The sequence below is a fragment of the Elephas maximus genome, chromosome 1 (genome assembly GCF_024166365.1).
Source record: "Elephas maximus indicus isolate mEleMax1 chromosome 1, mEleMax1 primary haplotype, whole genome shotgun sequence".
Lineage (NCBI taxonomy): Eukaryota > Metazoa > Chordata > Mammalia > Proboscidea > Elephantidae > Elephas > Elephas maximus.
In genome coordinates, this window is record NC_064819.1 from 152,698,202 (window position 1) to 152,716,737 (window position 18,536).

The following is an 18,536-nucleotide window of genomic DNA, read 5'->3' on the forward strand; positions in this document are numbered from 1 at the left end:
AAGGTAAGTAAGCAAAAATGAAAGCTATACATAAAATAAAAGACTCAAATAAAGCTACACTGAGTAGAGATGAGTGACAGGTTTTTTAAATCTAAGTGGTTACTTTTCTATCCCATGATATGAATCTTGCACATAACAGGTACTAATATTTGTTCAATATAGTAATATAGCACACCATGATAGATTAGCAGGAGTATAAAATAGTAACAATAGTACAACAGCAAAATTGACCAGTGTTATAAATTCAGTTGTGTGCCCTAAAAAGATATGTTCAAAACAATAACACACATGAGAAAGCTGCTTCTTAGTTCAATCCAGCATACAAGGTCAAATGGGCAACATCTGTCCAAAAGCAAAGACAAGAAGGCAGGAAGGGACCAGAAACCTAGATGAATGGACACGTGGAACTCGGGGCTCAGATGGAAAGGGGGAGAGTGCTAATTCATTGTAGGGATTGCAACCAATATCATAGAACAATTTTATGTACAAATTTTTGAATGAGCAAGTAATATGCGCTGTAAATTTTCACCTAAACCACTAAAATTTAAAATATATATATATATATACACTCAAATCTTAAACTTCCATACCTGTCAATTTGACCCTATTTGGAAATAGGGGTTTTGCACGTGTAATCAAGTTAAAATGAGGTCATATTTGATTAGGCCCTCATTCAATGACTAAGCATCCTTAATAAGAAGAAGGAAATTTACACAACCACAGGGGGAATGACACATGAAGACAGAGGAGAGACTGGAATAACGCGGCTGCAAGCCAAGGTACACCAACGACTGATGGCAACCACCTGAAGCTACGAAAGAGACAGGGAACAGATTCTTTCTTAGAGCCTGTAGAAGGAACCAACCTTGCTAACACCTTGATTTCAAATTTCTAGCCTCCAGAATTATGAGAGCATCAACTTCTGTTGTTTTAGGCCACCCAGATTATACTAATTTGTTACAGCAGCCCTAGGAAACTAATACATACAATATTTTGTTAGAATAATGTGAAAAATACAGTCTCATTTAAAAGTTACCTGATGGGAATATGAAATGGTATAGCCAAACTGGAAAACACTTAAAGTAGTTTCTTGTAAAACTAAATGTGTACTTACCATGTGACCCAGCAATCACACTCTTGGGCATTAATCCCAGAAAAATTAAAATTTATGTTCACATGAAAACCTGTACATGAATGTTCACAGCATCTTTACTCAATATTTGCCAAAACTGGAAGCAACCCAAATGTCATTCAATGGAAAAATGTTTAAACAAAATCTGGTATGTCCATGCAACTGAATACTATTCAGTAATAAAAAGGAATGAACTACTGATACGTGCCACAACTTGGATGGATCTCAAGGGCATTATGCTTAGTGAAAAAGTCCCAAAAGGTCACATGCTATATGATTCTATTTATGTAACATTCTTGGAATAATAAAACTATAGACATCCAAAGACTTCATCAAAAGAGTAAAAAGATTACCTAGAGACTGGGAAAAAGTTTTTAGCTATGACATTTCTGATCAGCGTCTGATCTCTAAGATCTACATGTTACTGCAAAAACTCAAATGCAAAAAGACAAATAACCCAATTAAAAAATGGGCAAAAGATATGAATGGACACTTCACTAAAGAAGACATTCAGGTAGCTAACAGATATATGAGGAAATGTTCACGATCATTAGCCATTAGAGAAATGCAGATCAAAACTACAACGAGATTTCATCTCACTCCAACAAGATTGGCATTAATCCAAAACACACAAAATAATAAATGTTGGAGAGGCTGTGGAGAGACTGGAACACTCATACACTGCTGTTGGGAATGTAAAATGGAACAACCACTTTGGAAATCGATTTGGCACTTCCTTAAAAAGATAGAAATAGAACTACCATAGGATCCAGCAATCCCACTCCTTGGAATATATCTAGGGAAATAAGAGCCTTTAGACGAACAGATATACGCACACCCATGTTTACTGCAGCACTGTTTACAATAGCAAAAAGATGGAAGCAACCAAGGTGCCCATCAATGGATGAATGGATAAATAAATTATGGCATATTCACACAACGGAATACTATGCATCGATAAAGAACAGTGAGGAATCTGTGAAACATAACATGGAGGAACTTGGAAGGCATTATGCTGAGTGAAATTAGTCATTTGCAAAAGGACAAATATTGTATAAGACCACTATTATAAGAACTTGAGAAATAGTTTAAACTGAGAAGAAAACATTCTTTTGTAGTTAGGAGAGGGGGGAGGGAGGATGGGGGAGGGAGGGAGGGTGGGGAGGGAGGGAGGGTGGGGGAGGGGCATTCACTGATTAGACAGTAGATAAGAACTACTTTAGGTGAAGGGAAAGACAGCACACGATACAGAAGAGGTCAGCATAATTGGACTAAACCAAAAGCAAAGAAGTTTCCTGAATAAACTGAACGCTTTGAAGGCCAGCATTGCAGGGGCAGGGGTCTGGGGTCCATGGTTTCAGGGGACATCTAAGTCAACTGGCATAACAAAACCTATTAAGAAAGCATTCTGCAACCCACTTTGAAATGTGGCATCTGGGGTCTTAAACGTCAGCAAGCAGCCATCTAAGATGCATCTCTTGGTCTCAACCCACCTGGATCAAAGGAGAATGAAGAACACCAAGGACACAAGGCAATTACGAGCCCAAGAGACAGAAAGGGCCACATGAACCAGTGACTACATCATCCTGAGACCAGAAGAACTAGTTGGTGCCCGGCTACAACCGATGACAGGGAACACAATAGAGAACCCCTGAGGGAGCAGGAGAGCAGTGGGATGCAGACCCCAAATTCTCATAAGACCAGACTTAATGGTCTGACTGAGACTAGAAGGACCCCGGTGGTCACAGCCCCAAGACCTTCTGTTGCCCCAGGACAGGAACCATCCCTGAAGCCAACTCTTCAGACATGGATTGGACTGGACAATGGGTTGGAGAGGGATGCTGGTGAGGAGTGAGCTTCTTGGATCAGGTGGACACTTTAGACTATGTTGGCATCTCCTGCCTGGAAGGGAGATGAGAGGGTGGAGGGGGTTAGAAGCTGGCGAAATGGATACGAAAAGAGAGAGGAAAGGGAGAGAACGGGCTGTCTCATTAGGGGGAGAGTAATTGGGAGTGTGTAGCAAGCAAGGTGTATATGGGTTTTTGTGTGAGAGACTGACGATTTGTAATCTTTCACTTAGAGCACAATAAAAATTATAAAAAAAAAAAACTATAGAGATGGAGAACGGATTAGCAGTTTCCAGGAGACAGATGTGAGGAGAGGGCCTGACTATAAAAGGGCAGGCAGGAGGGAGATCCTTTATGGGGATGGAACAGTTCTGTAACCACAAGCATGGATCTATACAAGGGACTAAACTGCACAGAAGGATACACATACACATACACAAACACACATACGTAAAAACTGGTAAAAACTAAATAAGGTATATAATCTAGTTAACAGTACTGTACCAACATCAATTTACTGGTTTTGATATTGTACTACAGTTATATGTCACCAATGGAGTAACTACTTTTGTAATTTCCTGTAAACCTACTAATTCTTCCAAAATTAAATTTTTAGACAAAAAGTTACCTGAAGAACAAAAGAAGGATACGATATATTGAATCTGTACCAGAAGAGTGTTTTGTTTCTTACCTTTAGACTCTTTAGATAATTTGAGAGCATACTGGGATGGAAGCGATTTTCTTCTGCAACTTGACTATCATATCTTGGTCCTAACATTGTCTTCAGAGGTAAGAATTTTCCTAAACAACATTAAGATGGATAATAATTTTCATTAAAGATAATGTTCCAGGTGAAAACCTTATAATTAACTATTATTAAAATCAACTTCTTAAAATGTTTTAAATGGAAAAGTTATCTGTAAATGCAACTGTTCATGAAGTACTCTCAATCTAAAAATATTTTTAAAAGGTACTGCCTGGGAATTTTTAAGAACAACATAAATTCTAGAAATTGACAATCAAAGATAACAGCAAAATAAAAATTAACAGTGAATGGAACTTCTCTAACGAATCTAAATGTTAAACCACTGCACTAAAAAGTTATTGCCTTAGGCTTTTAAAGATATTGTACTAGAAAACTAACAATGAAGTAAATTATTACTTTAAAATCCCTAATTATATGAAACTGAAACTTTCTCCATCTTATGAACTTTATCCTACATTTCAGGTTTTAGGATATGCTACAATGCTAAGAGGATGCTAACCAAAAATCGCTACTCCGACTACTATCAATAATTACAATAACACCAAAAAAGAATGACCTTTTTTGAACTTTTCTTTTTCTGAATCAGAGTATGAGCATAGGGGAAGTCACTTTTTTTAATCAATTTTAAAATGACCTATTTTAATTGATTTATACTTTAATACACAACAAAATCGATAATAATGTCTACCTAAAATACCTACCTCAGTCAGTGGACCTCATTTCTATCTACATTCACTCCCTTGATGTCTCATCTAGTCTCACGGTTTTAAAAACCATCAATATGCTTATGACTCAAAATTTATATCTCCTATCCATATCTCTTCCTTAACTCTAGACTTGCCTATCAAATGCCCCTCTCAGTCTCTTTCCTTCCCCAGTTAATGACAACGCCATTCTTCGTGTAACTCAGGCCAAAAACTTTGGAGTTATCCTTGACTCCTCTCTTTCTCTCACCCGCGCCCCATATCTAATCTATCAGCAAATTCTGTCAGATCTACCTTCAAAATACTACTTCTCACCAGCTCCACCTCATCTTGTCTAGATTATTATACTTCATTTAACAGATATTTAACAAACACCTACTATGTATCAAAGGAGTCCTGGGTGGTACAAACAGTTAAATGTTCTACTACTAGCCGAAAGGATGGTGGCTTAAACTCACCAAGAGGGCCCTGGAAGACAGGCCTGGAGATCTGCTTCCGAGGTCAGAGCCTTGAAACCCCATGGAGAGTTCTGCTCTGCACACGAGGTTGCCATTAGTCTGAATTGACTCAATGGCAACTAACGACAACTACATACCAGGCGGTATTGTAGAAGCATGGAATATAGCAATGAAAAACACACACATAAACACACAGAGATAAAAATCCGTGCCCTCATAAATCTTACATTTTACTGGGAGAAAACATACCAAAAACAATAAACATAATAAATAAGTAAATAATACAGTATGTTAGAACTTGAAAGATTAGATAGGAACCTTATGGGGCAGTGAGTTTATGTTACGGAGGAAAGAACAACTCAGAAAGGGAAGGTGAGAATAGCTGCACAACTTGAAGAATGTAATCAACGTCACTGAATTGTATACGTAGAAACTGTTGAATTGGTGTTATGTTTTGCTGTGTATATTCTCAGCAACAAAAATATTTTTTAAAATACAATACGTTAGAAGGTAATCTACTGTAAGATTTACCCCATTAGACCTCTCCTTCTCACTACTGTCTCGGAGGGCCAACCCTGTTTCCATCAGCTCCTGTACTCTTCACGTTACTTCTATTCAACACCAGAGTGCAAAACTCATCACCCCTGTAAATACCTTTAACATCCTGCCTCGCTCATCTCCATTACTCAGTCACACCTGAGAAAAACTCAGACCTCACAGACCCAACCACCTGAACTCTTTGTACCTACACCCATGCAAGTGAGGGCTCCTAGAGAAAATCACACAGCCAGACGGATGCATGACACTATAAATCATAAGCATCAATCTCAAAGGCAATCTTACCACATACGTCACTATCCCCTACAATAAATAACTATGCCACATCTTATCCTCATTCCTAAAATATATCAAGCTCCCCGGCCCCTTTTTCAACTGACAGCTTTATGTTATACCCTGGGCTTCATACCAGTTCAGACAGGTTCAGTCACGGCCAAGACAAAGCCGGAACAGAACCCAAATTTTTAAAATGTGGGTGATCCAGAACCATAACCAGACCAAGAGAAATTATAGTCGAAGCCCTGGAATGGTAGCTTCAGAAGAGGCATAGTGAGCCTTTTCAGGAACCTGATGTGTGAGACTGGATTAATGACAGGACTGAGGACAGCCACACAGTAAATTATTGTCCTTTTGTCTTTACTGACCTCCAGCAAACTGAACCCACTGCACTGAGTCTTTGGGCATTATTACATTAGTTTTATCCTAGCAGCATCTGCTTAGATGACTAAAGTCCATCCATGGCCTTGGTGGACGGGTCCATTCAGGTTATTCTACTTCATCCACGTTCCAATCCCAGCCTCCTCTTCAGGTCAGCTGGCCACACTCAAGTCACTTCTGATCATCCCTTTGGATCCACTGTGATTTTTGGCTACTCTCTCCCCACCCCAAACATGGAAAATAGACTCTAAGGCTGGCCCCTTGGCAATCCACTATAACTCTCTAAGAGACCTGCAATCAAGTAATTCTTCAATCAATTCCCATCTGGCTTCTGATCCCACATTCTCACTGAAAGTACCAACAACTTCCATGTTGTTACCAACTTGTCAGGTATCTTACCCAATATCTCAGCACCATTTCACGTATCTGACATTTTCTTCTTTCTTGAAGACTCTCTTGGCTACCAGGCCTAGCCATAAAACATCTGAGAAATAACCCACTCCTGCCCTTCCCTGTCAACTTCAGATGTCATATGTTTAAGACGACAGCATCACAACATGGAGAGAGCCTAGAGAGTCACCACTTGGAGAAGAGTTGCCCATCCTAACAAACACTGCACTGTGATATAGGGAAGAAATTAACATGTGTTGATTTGAACTACTGAGTTGTGGGAGTTGTTTGTTAGGGAAACTAGCATTACTTATCCTGACTAGTCAACTATTATATCTTCAAATATTGTCTTTATGCTGATGATTCTCAAATGTACATGTCCAACTCAAACCTCTCTGAATTCCAAATCATATATCCAACTGTCTACTCAACATCTCTACTTAAGCAACCAGGATCTTGAGAATATCTCCTCCAACCTGCTTTTCCCCAACACCTGATTCTCCCTCAATAAGCCCTAATGATACCCATCATCCTGTTGCATAAACCAGAAACTTAAGACTCGATTTTTACCCTCTTTCCCTCATTCTGAATCCAACACCAAGTCTGTCCATTTTCCTTCCTTAATGTCTGTCAGATCAGTCTACTACTCTTCATCTCCACTTCTACTGCAGCAAGTTCCTAGTCTCCCCACTTCCACTCTTGTCTCCTCAACTCATTCAACATATAGCACTTAAAGTAGTGTTTTTAAAATTGAAGGTAGATCATATATCATCCCCACGCTTACAAACCTGCAAAGGTTTACAAGAGCACTTTAAAAATAAATGAAAGGAGTATATTGGAATTCTCAGTACTTCTTGCACAATTTTTCTGTGAACATGCAACTTGCTCTAAAAAATAAAGTCTACTTAAAAAATACAAATATATGTATATTAACTTATATGTGACAGACTGACTTGATTTGTAAACGTTCACTTGAAGCTCAATAAGTTAATTAAAAAAAATAATACAAATATACACACACGTGTGTATGTGTGTGTGTGTATGTGTGTGTATATATATACACACACACACATATACATGCATACATGTATGAGTATGGAGTCCTGGTGGCACAGTGGTTAAGAGCTACGGCTACTAACCAAAAGGTCAGCAGTTCAAATCCACCAGCTGCTTCTTGGAAACCCTATGGGGCAGTTCCACTCTGTCCTATAAAGTTGCTATGAGTTGGAATCTCAATGGCAATGAGTTTTTTGCTTTATCTGTGTGTACACACACACACTAAATACCTTATCATGCCTTACTAGCCTATATGATCGGGACCTTACCTAACTCTTCAACTTCATATCCTAACTTACACACTCCAGAACAGACATCTTTTTCAATCCAAGGTCTCTGCCCTCATCATCCTACCCCAACCTAGGGTCTTTCCAAAAACTAATCTCCAATTATCCATCTAGCAGATTTCTATTCATTCAAGATAATTCATGTATTAACTCCTCTAGGAAGCCTCTCTTAATCACCTTCTTCCTCCTCATCTCCTCCCGCCAATCTCAGGAAAGAATTAGGTTTATTGCCTCTAGTATGGCTTCATATTCTATGACAGAGCCATTACTGCATTTTTTTTTTTTTGTAGGATCTTTTCATTTGGTGTTTTTTTTTTTATTAAATTTTATTGAGCTTCAAGTGAACGTTTACAGATCAAGTCAGACTGTCACATATAAGTTTATATACATCTTACTCCGTACTCTCACTTGCTCTCCCCCTAATGAGTCAGCCCTTCCAGTCTCTCCTTTTGTGACAATTTTGCCAGCTTCCAACCCTCTCTACTCTCCCATCCCCCCTCCAGACAGGAGATGCCAACACAGTCTCAAGTGTCCACCTGATACAAGTAGCTCACTCTTCATCAGCATCTCTCTCCTACCCACTGTCCAGTCCCTTTCATGTCTGATGAGTTGTCTTCGGGGATGGTTCCTGTCCTGTGCCAACAGAAGGTTTGGGGACCATGACTGCCGGGATTCCTCTAGTCTCAGTCAGACCATTAAGTATGGTCTTTTTGTGAGAATTTGGGGTCTGCATCCCACTGATCTCCTGCTCCCTCAGGGGTTCTCTGCTGTGCTCCCTGTCAGGGCAGTCATCGATTGTGGCCGGGCACCAACTAGTTCTTCTGGTCTCAGGATGATGTAGGTCTCTGGTTCATGTGGCCCTTTCTGTCTCTTGGGCTCTTAGTTGTCGTGTGACCTTGGTGTTCTTCATTCTCCTTTGCTCCAGGTGGGTTGAGACCAATTGATGCATCTTAGATGGCCGCTTGTTAGCATTTAAGATCCCAGATGCCACATTTCAAAGTGGGATGCAGAATGTTTTCATAATAGAATTATTTTGCCAATTGACTTAGAAGTCCCCTTAAACCATGGTCCCCAAACCCCCGCCCTTGCTCCGCTGACCTTTGAAGCATTCATTTTATCCCGGAAACTTCTTTGCTTTTGGTCCAGTCCAATTAAGCTGAAGTTCCATGTATTGAGTGTTGTCCTTCCCTTCACCTAAAGCGGTTCTTATCTACTAACTAATGAGTAAAAAACCCTCTCCCTCCTTCCCTCCCTCCCCCCCTTGTAACCACAAAAGTATGTGTTCTTCTCAGTTTATACTATTTCTCAAGATCTTATAATAGTGGTCTTATACAATATTTGTCCTTTTGCTTCTGACTAATTTCGCTCAGCATAATGCCTTCGAGGTTCCTCCATGTTATGAAATGTTTCACAGATTCGTCACTGTTCTTTATCGATGCGTAGTATTCCATTGTGTGAATATACCACAATTTATTTAACCATTCATCCGTTGATGGACACCTTGGTTGCTTCCAGCTTTTTGCTATTGTAAACAGAGCTGCAATAAACATGGGTGTGCATGTATCTGTTTGTGTGAAGGCTCTTGTTTCTCTAGGGTATATTCCGAGGAGTGGGATTTCTGGGTTGTATGGTAGTTCTATTTCTAACTGTTTAAGATAACGCCAGATAGATTTCCAAAGTAGTTGTACCATTTTACATTCCCACCAGCAGTGTGTAAGAGTTCCAATCTCTCCGCAGCCTCTCCAACATTTATTATGTTTTTTGGATTAATGCCAGCCTTGCTGGAGTGAGATGGAATCTCATCGTAGTTTTAATTTGCATTTCTCTAATGGCTAATGATTGAGAGTATTTTCTCATGTATCTGTTAGCTGCCTGAATATCTTCTTTAGTGAAGTGTGTGTTCATATCCTTTGCCCACTTCTTGATTGGGTTGTTTGTCTTTCTGTGGTTGAGTTTTGACAGAATCATATAGATTTTAGAGATCAGGCGCTGGTCGGAGATGTCATAGCCGAAAATTCTTTCCCAGTCTGTAGGTGGTCTTTTTACTCTTTTGGTGAAGTCTTTAGATGAGCATAGGTGTTTGATTTTTAGGAGCTTCCAGTTATCTGGTTTCTCTTCGTCATTTTTGGTAATGTTTTGTATTCTGTTTATGCCTTGTATTAGGGCTCCTAAGGTTGTCCCTATTTTTTCTTCCATGATCTTTATGGTTTTAGCCTTTATGTTTAGGTCTTTGATCCACTTGGAGTTAGTTTTTGTGCATGGTGTGAGGTATGGGTCCTGTTTCATTTTTTTGCAAATGGCTATCCAGTTATGCCGGCACCATTTGTTAAAAAGACTATCTTTTCCCCAATTAACTGACACTGTGCCTTTGTCAAATATCAGCTGCTCATATGTGGATGGATTTATACCTGGGTTCTCAATTCTGTTCCACTGGTCTATGTGACTGTTGTTGTACCAATACCAGGCTGTTTTGACTACTGTGGCTGTATAATAGGTTCTGAAATCAGGTAGAGTGAGGCCTCCCACTTTCTTCTTCTTTTTCAGTAATGCTTTGCTTATCCAAGGCTTCTTTCCCTTCCATATGAAGTTGGTGATTTGTTTCTCTATCTCCTTAAAAAATGACATTGGAATTTGGATACTGCATTTTTTGAATAACAGATGATTTGCTACTCCCATGACACTCTGCTCTTGAAGATGAGGGACTACATCTTAAGTCATCTCCCTACCCCAAGAACTAACACGAAGTAGACACTCAAATATTTGCTGAATAAAATGATGTCCCCATCACTATCACAGGACTGTGTTTCATATTTGTATACCTACGGTTAGTTGCTAGTAAGTTCTTTATGCGTATTAGAAGCTAAATAATTCTATACTGAGTGACCTACCTTTAAGAGGTTAGAAGTTTGTTTTCTTCAAAGTGTTCACCTGAAATCTATCACTCAGGAGGAGGAAAAAAGAATTTTTCAGAAATAAAGTCTGGCCCTATTCCCAGAAGCTCTCCCTCATTAGAAGTCTGCTTTAATTAGAGATGGTGACTTCTTATTGAAACAGATTACATATAATTGGTACCATCTTTGTTCTGATTCAGGATAATTATGACCTTCTAGCACTAACACGAAACCTAATGTTTACAATAAGAAAATGTAAGCAGCCATAATGCACATTCCCCAATATACAAAATATCAAGGAAATTCTATAATCATGAATTACTTTTAAATCAGGAAAAAAACTTAGGAGGAAGAAAACAGAAGGTAGAAAATGGAAATTTGATTATTTCTCACTTAAACTTGCAAGAATATAGCTAGTACTTCTTGCCCTGCTACTATAAAATACTGCTAACCTTGCATTTCCATAGTTCACAACATAGCATCAAGAATTCTACACTGTATTATAAAAAAGACCAGACATACTGGACTGACAGAGACTGGAGAAACCCCGAGACTACGGCCCCCAGAAGCTCCCTTAGCTCAGTAATGAAGTCACTCCTGAAGTTCACCCTTTATCCAAAGATTAGACAGGCCCATGAAACAGGAACCAGTGGTGCTGAGGGAGGAAGTCCAAGCTGCACTGAAGGCACTGGCGAAGAACAAGGCTCCAGGAATTGACAAAATATCAATTGAGATGTTTCAACAAACGGATGCAGCGCTAGAAGTGCTCACTTGTCTATGCCAAGAAATCTGAAAGACAGCTACCTGGCCATCCTACTGGAAGAGATCCATATTTATGCCTATTACCAAGAAAGGCAATCCAACCAAATGCAGAAATTATCAAACAATATCATTAATATCACAAGCAAGCAAAATTCTGCTGAAGATCATTCAAAAGCGGCTGCAGCAGTATATTGACAGGGAACTGCCAGAAATTCAGGCTGGATTCAGAAGAGGATGTGGAAATACGGATAACATTGCTGATGCCAGATGGATCCTGGCTGAAAGCAGAGAATACCAAAAGGATGTTTACCTGTGTTTTATTGACTATGCAAAGGCATATAACTGTGGGTCATAACAAATTATGGAAAATATTGCAAAGAATGGCAATTCCAGAACACTTAATTGTGCTCATAAGGAACCTGTACATAGATCAAGAGGCAGCTGTTCAGACAGAATACGGGGATACTGAGTACTTTAAAGTCAGGAAAGGTGTGTGTCAGGGTTGTCTCCCTTAATCATACCTATTCAATCTGTATGCTGAGCAAATAATCCGAGAAGCTGGACTATATGAAGAAGAATGGGGCATCAGGATTGGAGGAAGACTCATTAACAATCTGTATTATGCAGATGACATAACTCTGCTTGCTGAAAGTGAAGAAGACTTGAAGCACTTACTGATGAAGATCAAAGACCACAGCCCTCAGTATGGATTACACCTCAAGATAAAGAAAACAAAAATCCTCACAACTGGACCAGTAAGCCAGATCATGATAAATGGAGAAAAGATTGAAGTTGTCAAGGACTTCATTTTACTTGGATCCACCATCAACACTCACGGAAGCAGCAGTCAACACATCAAGACGCACTGCATTGGACAAATCTGCTGCAAAGGACCACTTTAAAATGTTGAAAAGCAAAGACATCACCTTGAAGACTCAGGTGCATCTGACCCAAGCCATGGTATTTTCAATCGCATCACATTCATGTAAAAGCTGGACAATGAATAACGAAGACCAAAGAAAAACTGACATCTTTGAATTGTGGTGCTGGAGAAGAATATTGAATATACCATGGACTGCCAAAAGAACAAACAAATCTGTCTTGGAGGAAGTACAACCAGAATGCTCCTTAGAACCAAGGATGGCAAGACTGCCTCTTACATACTTTGGACATGTTGTCAGGAGGGATCGGTCCTTGGAGCAGGACATCATGCCTGGTAAAGTACAGGGTCAGTGGAAAAGAGGAAGACTCTCAATGAGATGGACTGACACAGTAGCTGCAACAATGAGCTCAAGAATAACAACGATTGTAAGGACACCGCAGGACTGGGCAGTGTTTCGTTTTGTGGTACTTAGGGTCGCAATGAGTTGGAACTGACTAGAAGGCACCTAACAGCAGCAACAACATGAAACAAAACGAAACTAAAGGGGCACACCAGCCCAGCGGCAAGGACTAGAAGGCAAGATGGGACAGGAAAGCTGGTAATAGGAAACCCAAGGTTGCGAAGTAAAAGTGCTGACATGTCATGGGGTTATTAACAAATGTCATAAAACAATATATATACTGTTTAATGAGAAGCTAATTTGTTCTATAAGCTTCACCTGAAGTGCAATTTGAAAAAAAAAATTCTGTGTTGTATTAACTTTCCTTTCTAATAAGCATCACAATCTGAAGCAGTATTGATTACTAGTAAAGATCCAGTTTGGGGGTCAGGAGACATGGGGTTCTATCCAGGCACCACAATTAATCAAGCAGGTGAGCTTGATTACTTACCTTTGTTGTTGCTAGGTGCCCTCCAGTCATTCTGGACTCATAGCCACCCATGTGAAAGAGCAGAATTGCCCCACAGGATTTTGTAGACGACTGTAATCTTTATGGATGCAGATCTCTCGCAGAGCCACTAGGGTGGGTTCGAATGCCAAACTTTCAGTTAGCAGCCAGGTCCTTAAACATCTGCGCCACCAAGGCCACTTAACCACAATAATTCAGTCTAGCTTTTTGGGGCTAAAATATTCCAACACAATAAAAAGGAGGTACTTTTTATTCCTAAACCTTCCTTCCTTACAGGGGGGAGGGAAAGGCACACAATTCCATTTCTCAGAAAGGTGTAAGGTTGCCTGGAGCTTAGCACCTTACTTGCTGCTATCTGCCCCCTTTTAGGGCCATATTTGTTCCATGTATCAGTATTTCGAAATTTGTTATTGCCATCTTGCACATTTTATATTGAAGTTCTGATTTTAAAAAGTTTTTTCTAATTCCAAATAAAAAATGTTCACTTTAACAAGAACTTCTGTTTAATTTTATTTTCCTCACAATCAGTGCAGCAGGTAACTCTCATCAAGAGATCCAGGAATCATGCTCCAGGCTAGAACAGAAACTAGACATCTAGGTTTGGAGGTTTCTTCCTAATTCCACAGAGTAAACCACATGTAAGAAGAAAGGATTAGATAGTAAGAAATGGTTCAGGGAAAAAAAATTCAAAATGACTAGGGAATAAGACCTATAAACAAAAATGTAAAGAATTATGATAAACTTGTTTGAAGAACGTACAATGATTACCAAGTAGAACTGTTCTCATTACAATTGAAAATGCATACAAAAATGGAAAGAACATAAAGGAAACTTAGCTGTTGATTAAAGAAAAACATTTACTCACACTAAGGCTTGCTTAGATTCTTTCGTTTTATCCACAGTGTATATGGCTTTATTAGCCGAGGATTTTATATGTAAATGTGAAGAACAGCTAACAAACTAGAAGAATCGGAAAACCGAACTGAAAAGTGACTACAGAATCTCCTCTTCCAATAATTTTAAATAATTAGGTAGACATACTACAGATATGTATATAATTAATAAGTTCTCCTAGCTCACTATGAAATTTTGTAATTTTTGTTTCAAAACACGTTCGAGAAAAATGTTCAGCATCCCATTTTGGTGAGTGGCATCTGGGGTTTTAAAACTTTGCAAGCTGCCATCTAAGATGCATCAATTGGTCCCAACCCACCTGGAGCAAAGGAGAATTAAGAACACCAAAGACACAGGGAAAATATGAGACTAAGAGACAAAAAGGCCACATAAACCAGAGATTCCATCAGCCTGAGACAGTATCCAGCTACTACCAATGACTGCCCTGACAGGGAACGGAACAGAGTCCCTGACAGAGCAGGAGAAAAGTGTGGAGCACAACTTAAATTCACATAAAAAGACCAGACTTAATGGACTGAGACTGGAGGAACCCCCAAAACTCTGTTAACCAGGAACTAAAACTATTCCTGAAGCCCACTCTTCAGACAGAGATTAGAGTGGACTATAAAACATAAAATAATACTCCTTAAGAGTGTGCTTCTTAGTTCAAGCAGACACGCAAGACCAAATGGGCTGCTCCTGTCTGAAGGCAGGATGAGAAGGCACGAAGGGGCAGGAGCTCATTGGATGCCCACGGGAAACCACGTGCAAAGGGGGAATGTGCTGTCACATTTCAGGGACTGTAACTAGAGTCACATAACACTATGTGTATAAATTTTAGTATGAGAAATTAACTTCAGCACAATTAAAAAAATAAAGAAAAAAAAGAAACAGTGGAGACCTGGGGAACGAATGGACCCACTAATTGGCCATTTTGTTTCTTATGTATTTTCATTAGCAAGAGAAAATAACAACTAATCATGTAAATGTTTCCTCATTTGGGAAATAAATGCTGGTTAACCACCAAAAAAAAAAAAAAAAAAACTTCTAGAAAATTCAGTAAATTGGAGTTCATTAAAATTTTAAACTTTGGTCTGCAAAAGAAACACTTAAGAGAAGGAAAAGGCAAGCCACAGACAGGAGAAAAGATTTGCAAAACATATATCCAAAGGACTTGTATTTAATTATATGAAAATCTCCTGTAATTCAATAATACGATTAACAACCTAATTAACAAATTGGCAAAAGATTTGGCCACTTCACAAAAGAAATTAAACGAATAGCCGAGAAGCACATAAAAAGATGTTCAACATCATTATTCAAACCACAATAAGATACTACTACACACCTATTAAGACAGCTAAAATTAAAAAGACTGATCATAACAAGTGCTGCAAATGATGTGAAGTAAATGGAGCTCTCATACACTGATCGTGGGAATATAAAATGTTAAACTTTCAAAGAGTTTGGCAGTTTCTTAACATACGTCTACCACACAAGGCACTCTTCAAGAAATTTAATAAAGAGAAATTAAAATATATGTGCATACATAACAAGCGGCCATCTAAGATGCATCAATTGGTCTCAACCAACCTGGAGCAAAGGAGAATGACGAACACCAAGGTCACACGATAACTATGAGCCCAAGAGACAGAAAGGGCCACGTGAACCAGAGACTTACATCATCCTGAGACCAGAAGAACTAGATGGTGCCCAGCCACAACCGATGACTGCCCTGACGGGGAGCACAACAGAGAACCCCTGAGGGAGCAGGAGAATGGTGGGATGCAGACCCCAAATTCTCATAAAAAGACCAGACTTAATGGTCTGACTCAAACTAGAAGAATCCCGGCGGTCATGGTCCCCAAACCTTCCGTTGGCCCAGGACAGGAACCATACCCGAAGACAACGCATCAGACAAGGAAGGGACTGGACAATGGGTTGGAAAGAGATGCTGATGAAGAGTGAGCTACTTGTGTCAGGTGGACGCTTGAGGCTGTGTTGGCATCTCCTGTCTGGAGGGGAGATGGGAGGGTAGAGAGGGTTAGAAACTGGCACAACCGTCACAGAAGGAGAGACTGGAAGGAGGGAGCGGGCTGACTCTTTAAGGGAAGAGTAAGTGGGAGTACGGAGTAAGATGTACATAAAACTTATATGTGACAGACTGACTTGATTTGTAAACTTTCACTTAAAGCACAATAAAAATTATTTTTAAAAATATACATATGTGCATACAAAAACTTAAACATGAATGTTCACAGAATCTTGATTTGTAATAATCAGAAACTGGAAACCCAAACGTCCAGGTGAGTGGATAAACAAATTGTGGCATACCCATACAATGGAATACTATTCGGCAATAAAAGAGAAACGACCACTGATACATGCAATAACATGAATGAATCTCAAAATAGTTATGCTGAGTCAAAAAGCCAGAACACTCCCCCGCAAAAAAGTATGCACTATATGCTTCATTTTATTTAAATTCTAGAAAATGCAAACAAATCTATAGTGACAGAAAACAGATCAGTGGTTGCCTGAGAAAGGCTTACAGACCACAGGAGGAAACTGAGCAGTGATGCTTTTATGGAACATAAAGTCAAAAAAACCAAACCCGTTGCCTTCAAGCTGGGCCCTGTGTGCTACAGGGTAGAACTGCTCCATAGAGTTTTCTTGACTATAATCTTTACAGAAGCAGACCGCCAGGCCTTTCTTCTCTGACGTTGCTGGGTGGGTTCAAACCACCAACCTCTAGGTGAGTTGTTGAGTGCGAACAGCTTGTGCCATCCAGGGAACATACACACAAACATATACACATACATATAATCAAAATTTATCAAACTGTACACTTTAAATTTAAATCTTATTGTATGTCAAATTTAATAATGGTGAAAAAAATCTACAATAGCAGTAATTTAAAAAACAAAGAAAAAAGAAACTCCAGGTTTCTAGTCTCGGTCTCGGCCCATCTTACCGCTGGGAACCGGCCCTCCATCTCCTTAGTCCTCCCGCAACCCAAGACCGACACTTGTTCCTTCCCCTTCTGAGAACTCTGAAAGATTCACAAACTTCTACTGAGCTTCAAAGTATACTCCTATATCCCTAGGTCCTCAGCTCCTGCGACACAGGAGCTTCCACCTTCGCGTTCGCAATACTCAGTCTTATGGGCTAGTGACAAGCGTCCCTACTCACCGACCCACTCCCATCCACGTTCCCATTTATCCACGAAGCTTCGGCCGACGGAGTACATCTCGATCCTGAAATACCACTAATGGGCTCAGAACCACCGAAAACTGCGCCCCTCATACGCCCCACTGCCGAGCCATCCAGGTGACTCAGACACCCTCTGCGCGGATTACCTGCTACCGGCTGGCCGCGCCGCGGACAGTTCAGCCACCGCGGCGGGATCTTGTTATGAGCCATGTCTTGGGGCCGCGAAGAGCCGCCCCCCTCCACCAACGCTCGCCGTGCCTCTGCCGCCGCCTTCTCGCGGTCCGCTCGGACCCGGAGGCCCGAGGCACCAGAATCCCGGCCGGGGTCGAGATCCTAGCCGCTACTACCCGGGTAACGTCAGGGTTAGCGCGCCACTTCCATTCAGACTCAACTCCACGGCTCCAGGCGAGCCCACAATGCACCGCAACTTCCGCCCCAAAGGCCCCGCCCCCTTCTTTCCGAGGTCATAGGGGAAGAAGCTCCGCGGAGGAGCAGGAAAGAGTTAAGGCCACGGCGAATGGGAGGAGGGAGCCTTGCCCCGCCCCGCCTCGCCCGGCCTAGATGCCGACGAGCTCTTAGGACGCTTTTGTGCTTATGCTCACGCCTTCGAGCTAGCGGAAATAGTACGTTTTTTTCCATCCCTACCGCGGGGAAAAAAAAAAAAAATTTTTTTTTTTTTTTTTACCGCGGAGGGAAACTGCCAAATGTGGAAGGAAACCAGAGCTCTTTCCACGCGTAGACTTTCTGCCGTTTTCATGAGGGCGTTCGTTCTAGCGATGAAAGGAAATTACCACCGCTACTACTCAAGACTCTTGGCGTCCCTTTTTCGGCCAAGGTTGGCGTCATGGCTGGATCTGAATTTGATTGGATATTGGGAAAGTTCTCCCTGACATAGATGGGGGAAGCAAGTTTTAAAGAAATTCCGAGGGCGAGGAATTGGAATACCAGAAATGAGTAATTTCTTTTCGGGGGTACTTCATAGGATTTATGCATGAAGCGGCTGAAATTATATTTCAAAACATTTTAAGAGTTTTGTTTGTACATTTCTGGATCAAAGTTTCAAAGCATACTTGGGAGTCTCAGAGGGCTCGTGTCTCAAAAAAAGTTACTAACTAATGTGTCTAACTAGC

The 18,536-nt window shown here is 40.4% G+C and overlaps 1 protein-coding gene across 7 annotated transcripts in view; it reads right to left on the reverse strand.

Annotated features, from left to right (window-relative positions):
- The window catches only part of RNGTT (RNA guanylyltransferase and 5'-phosphatase), a 356,175-nt gene extending 338,344 nt beyond the window's left edge, over positions 1-17,831 (reverse strand). For 6 of the 7 annotated variants that reach the window (XR_007518793.1, XM_049897156.1, XM_049897124.1 and 3 more), the window contains exons 1-2: positions 17,553-17,831; positions 3,671-3,780 (exon numbers count right to left, since the gene is read on the reverse strand). Coding sequence is in view for 6 of the 7 variants with exons in the window: in XM_049897156.1 (XP_049753113.1) it covers positions 3,671-3,780; positions 17,553-17,616 (174 nt within the window). In the remaining variant the exon portion in view is untranslated. Of the gene's footprint in view, positions 1-3,670; positions 3,781-13,281; positions 14,046-17,552 lie in introns of those variants that run through there. The other variant, XM_049897145.1, reaches the window with a different exon arrangement.
- Between the last annotated feature and the right edge of the window lie 705 nt (positions 17,832-18,536).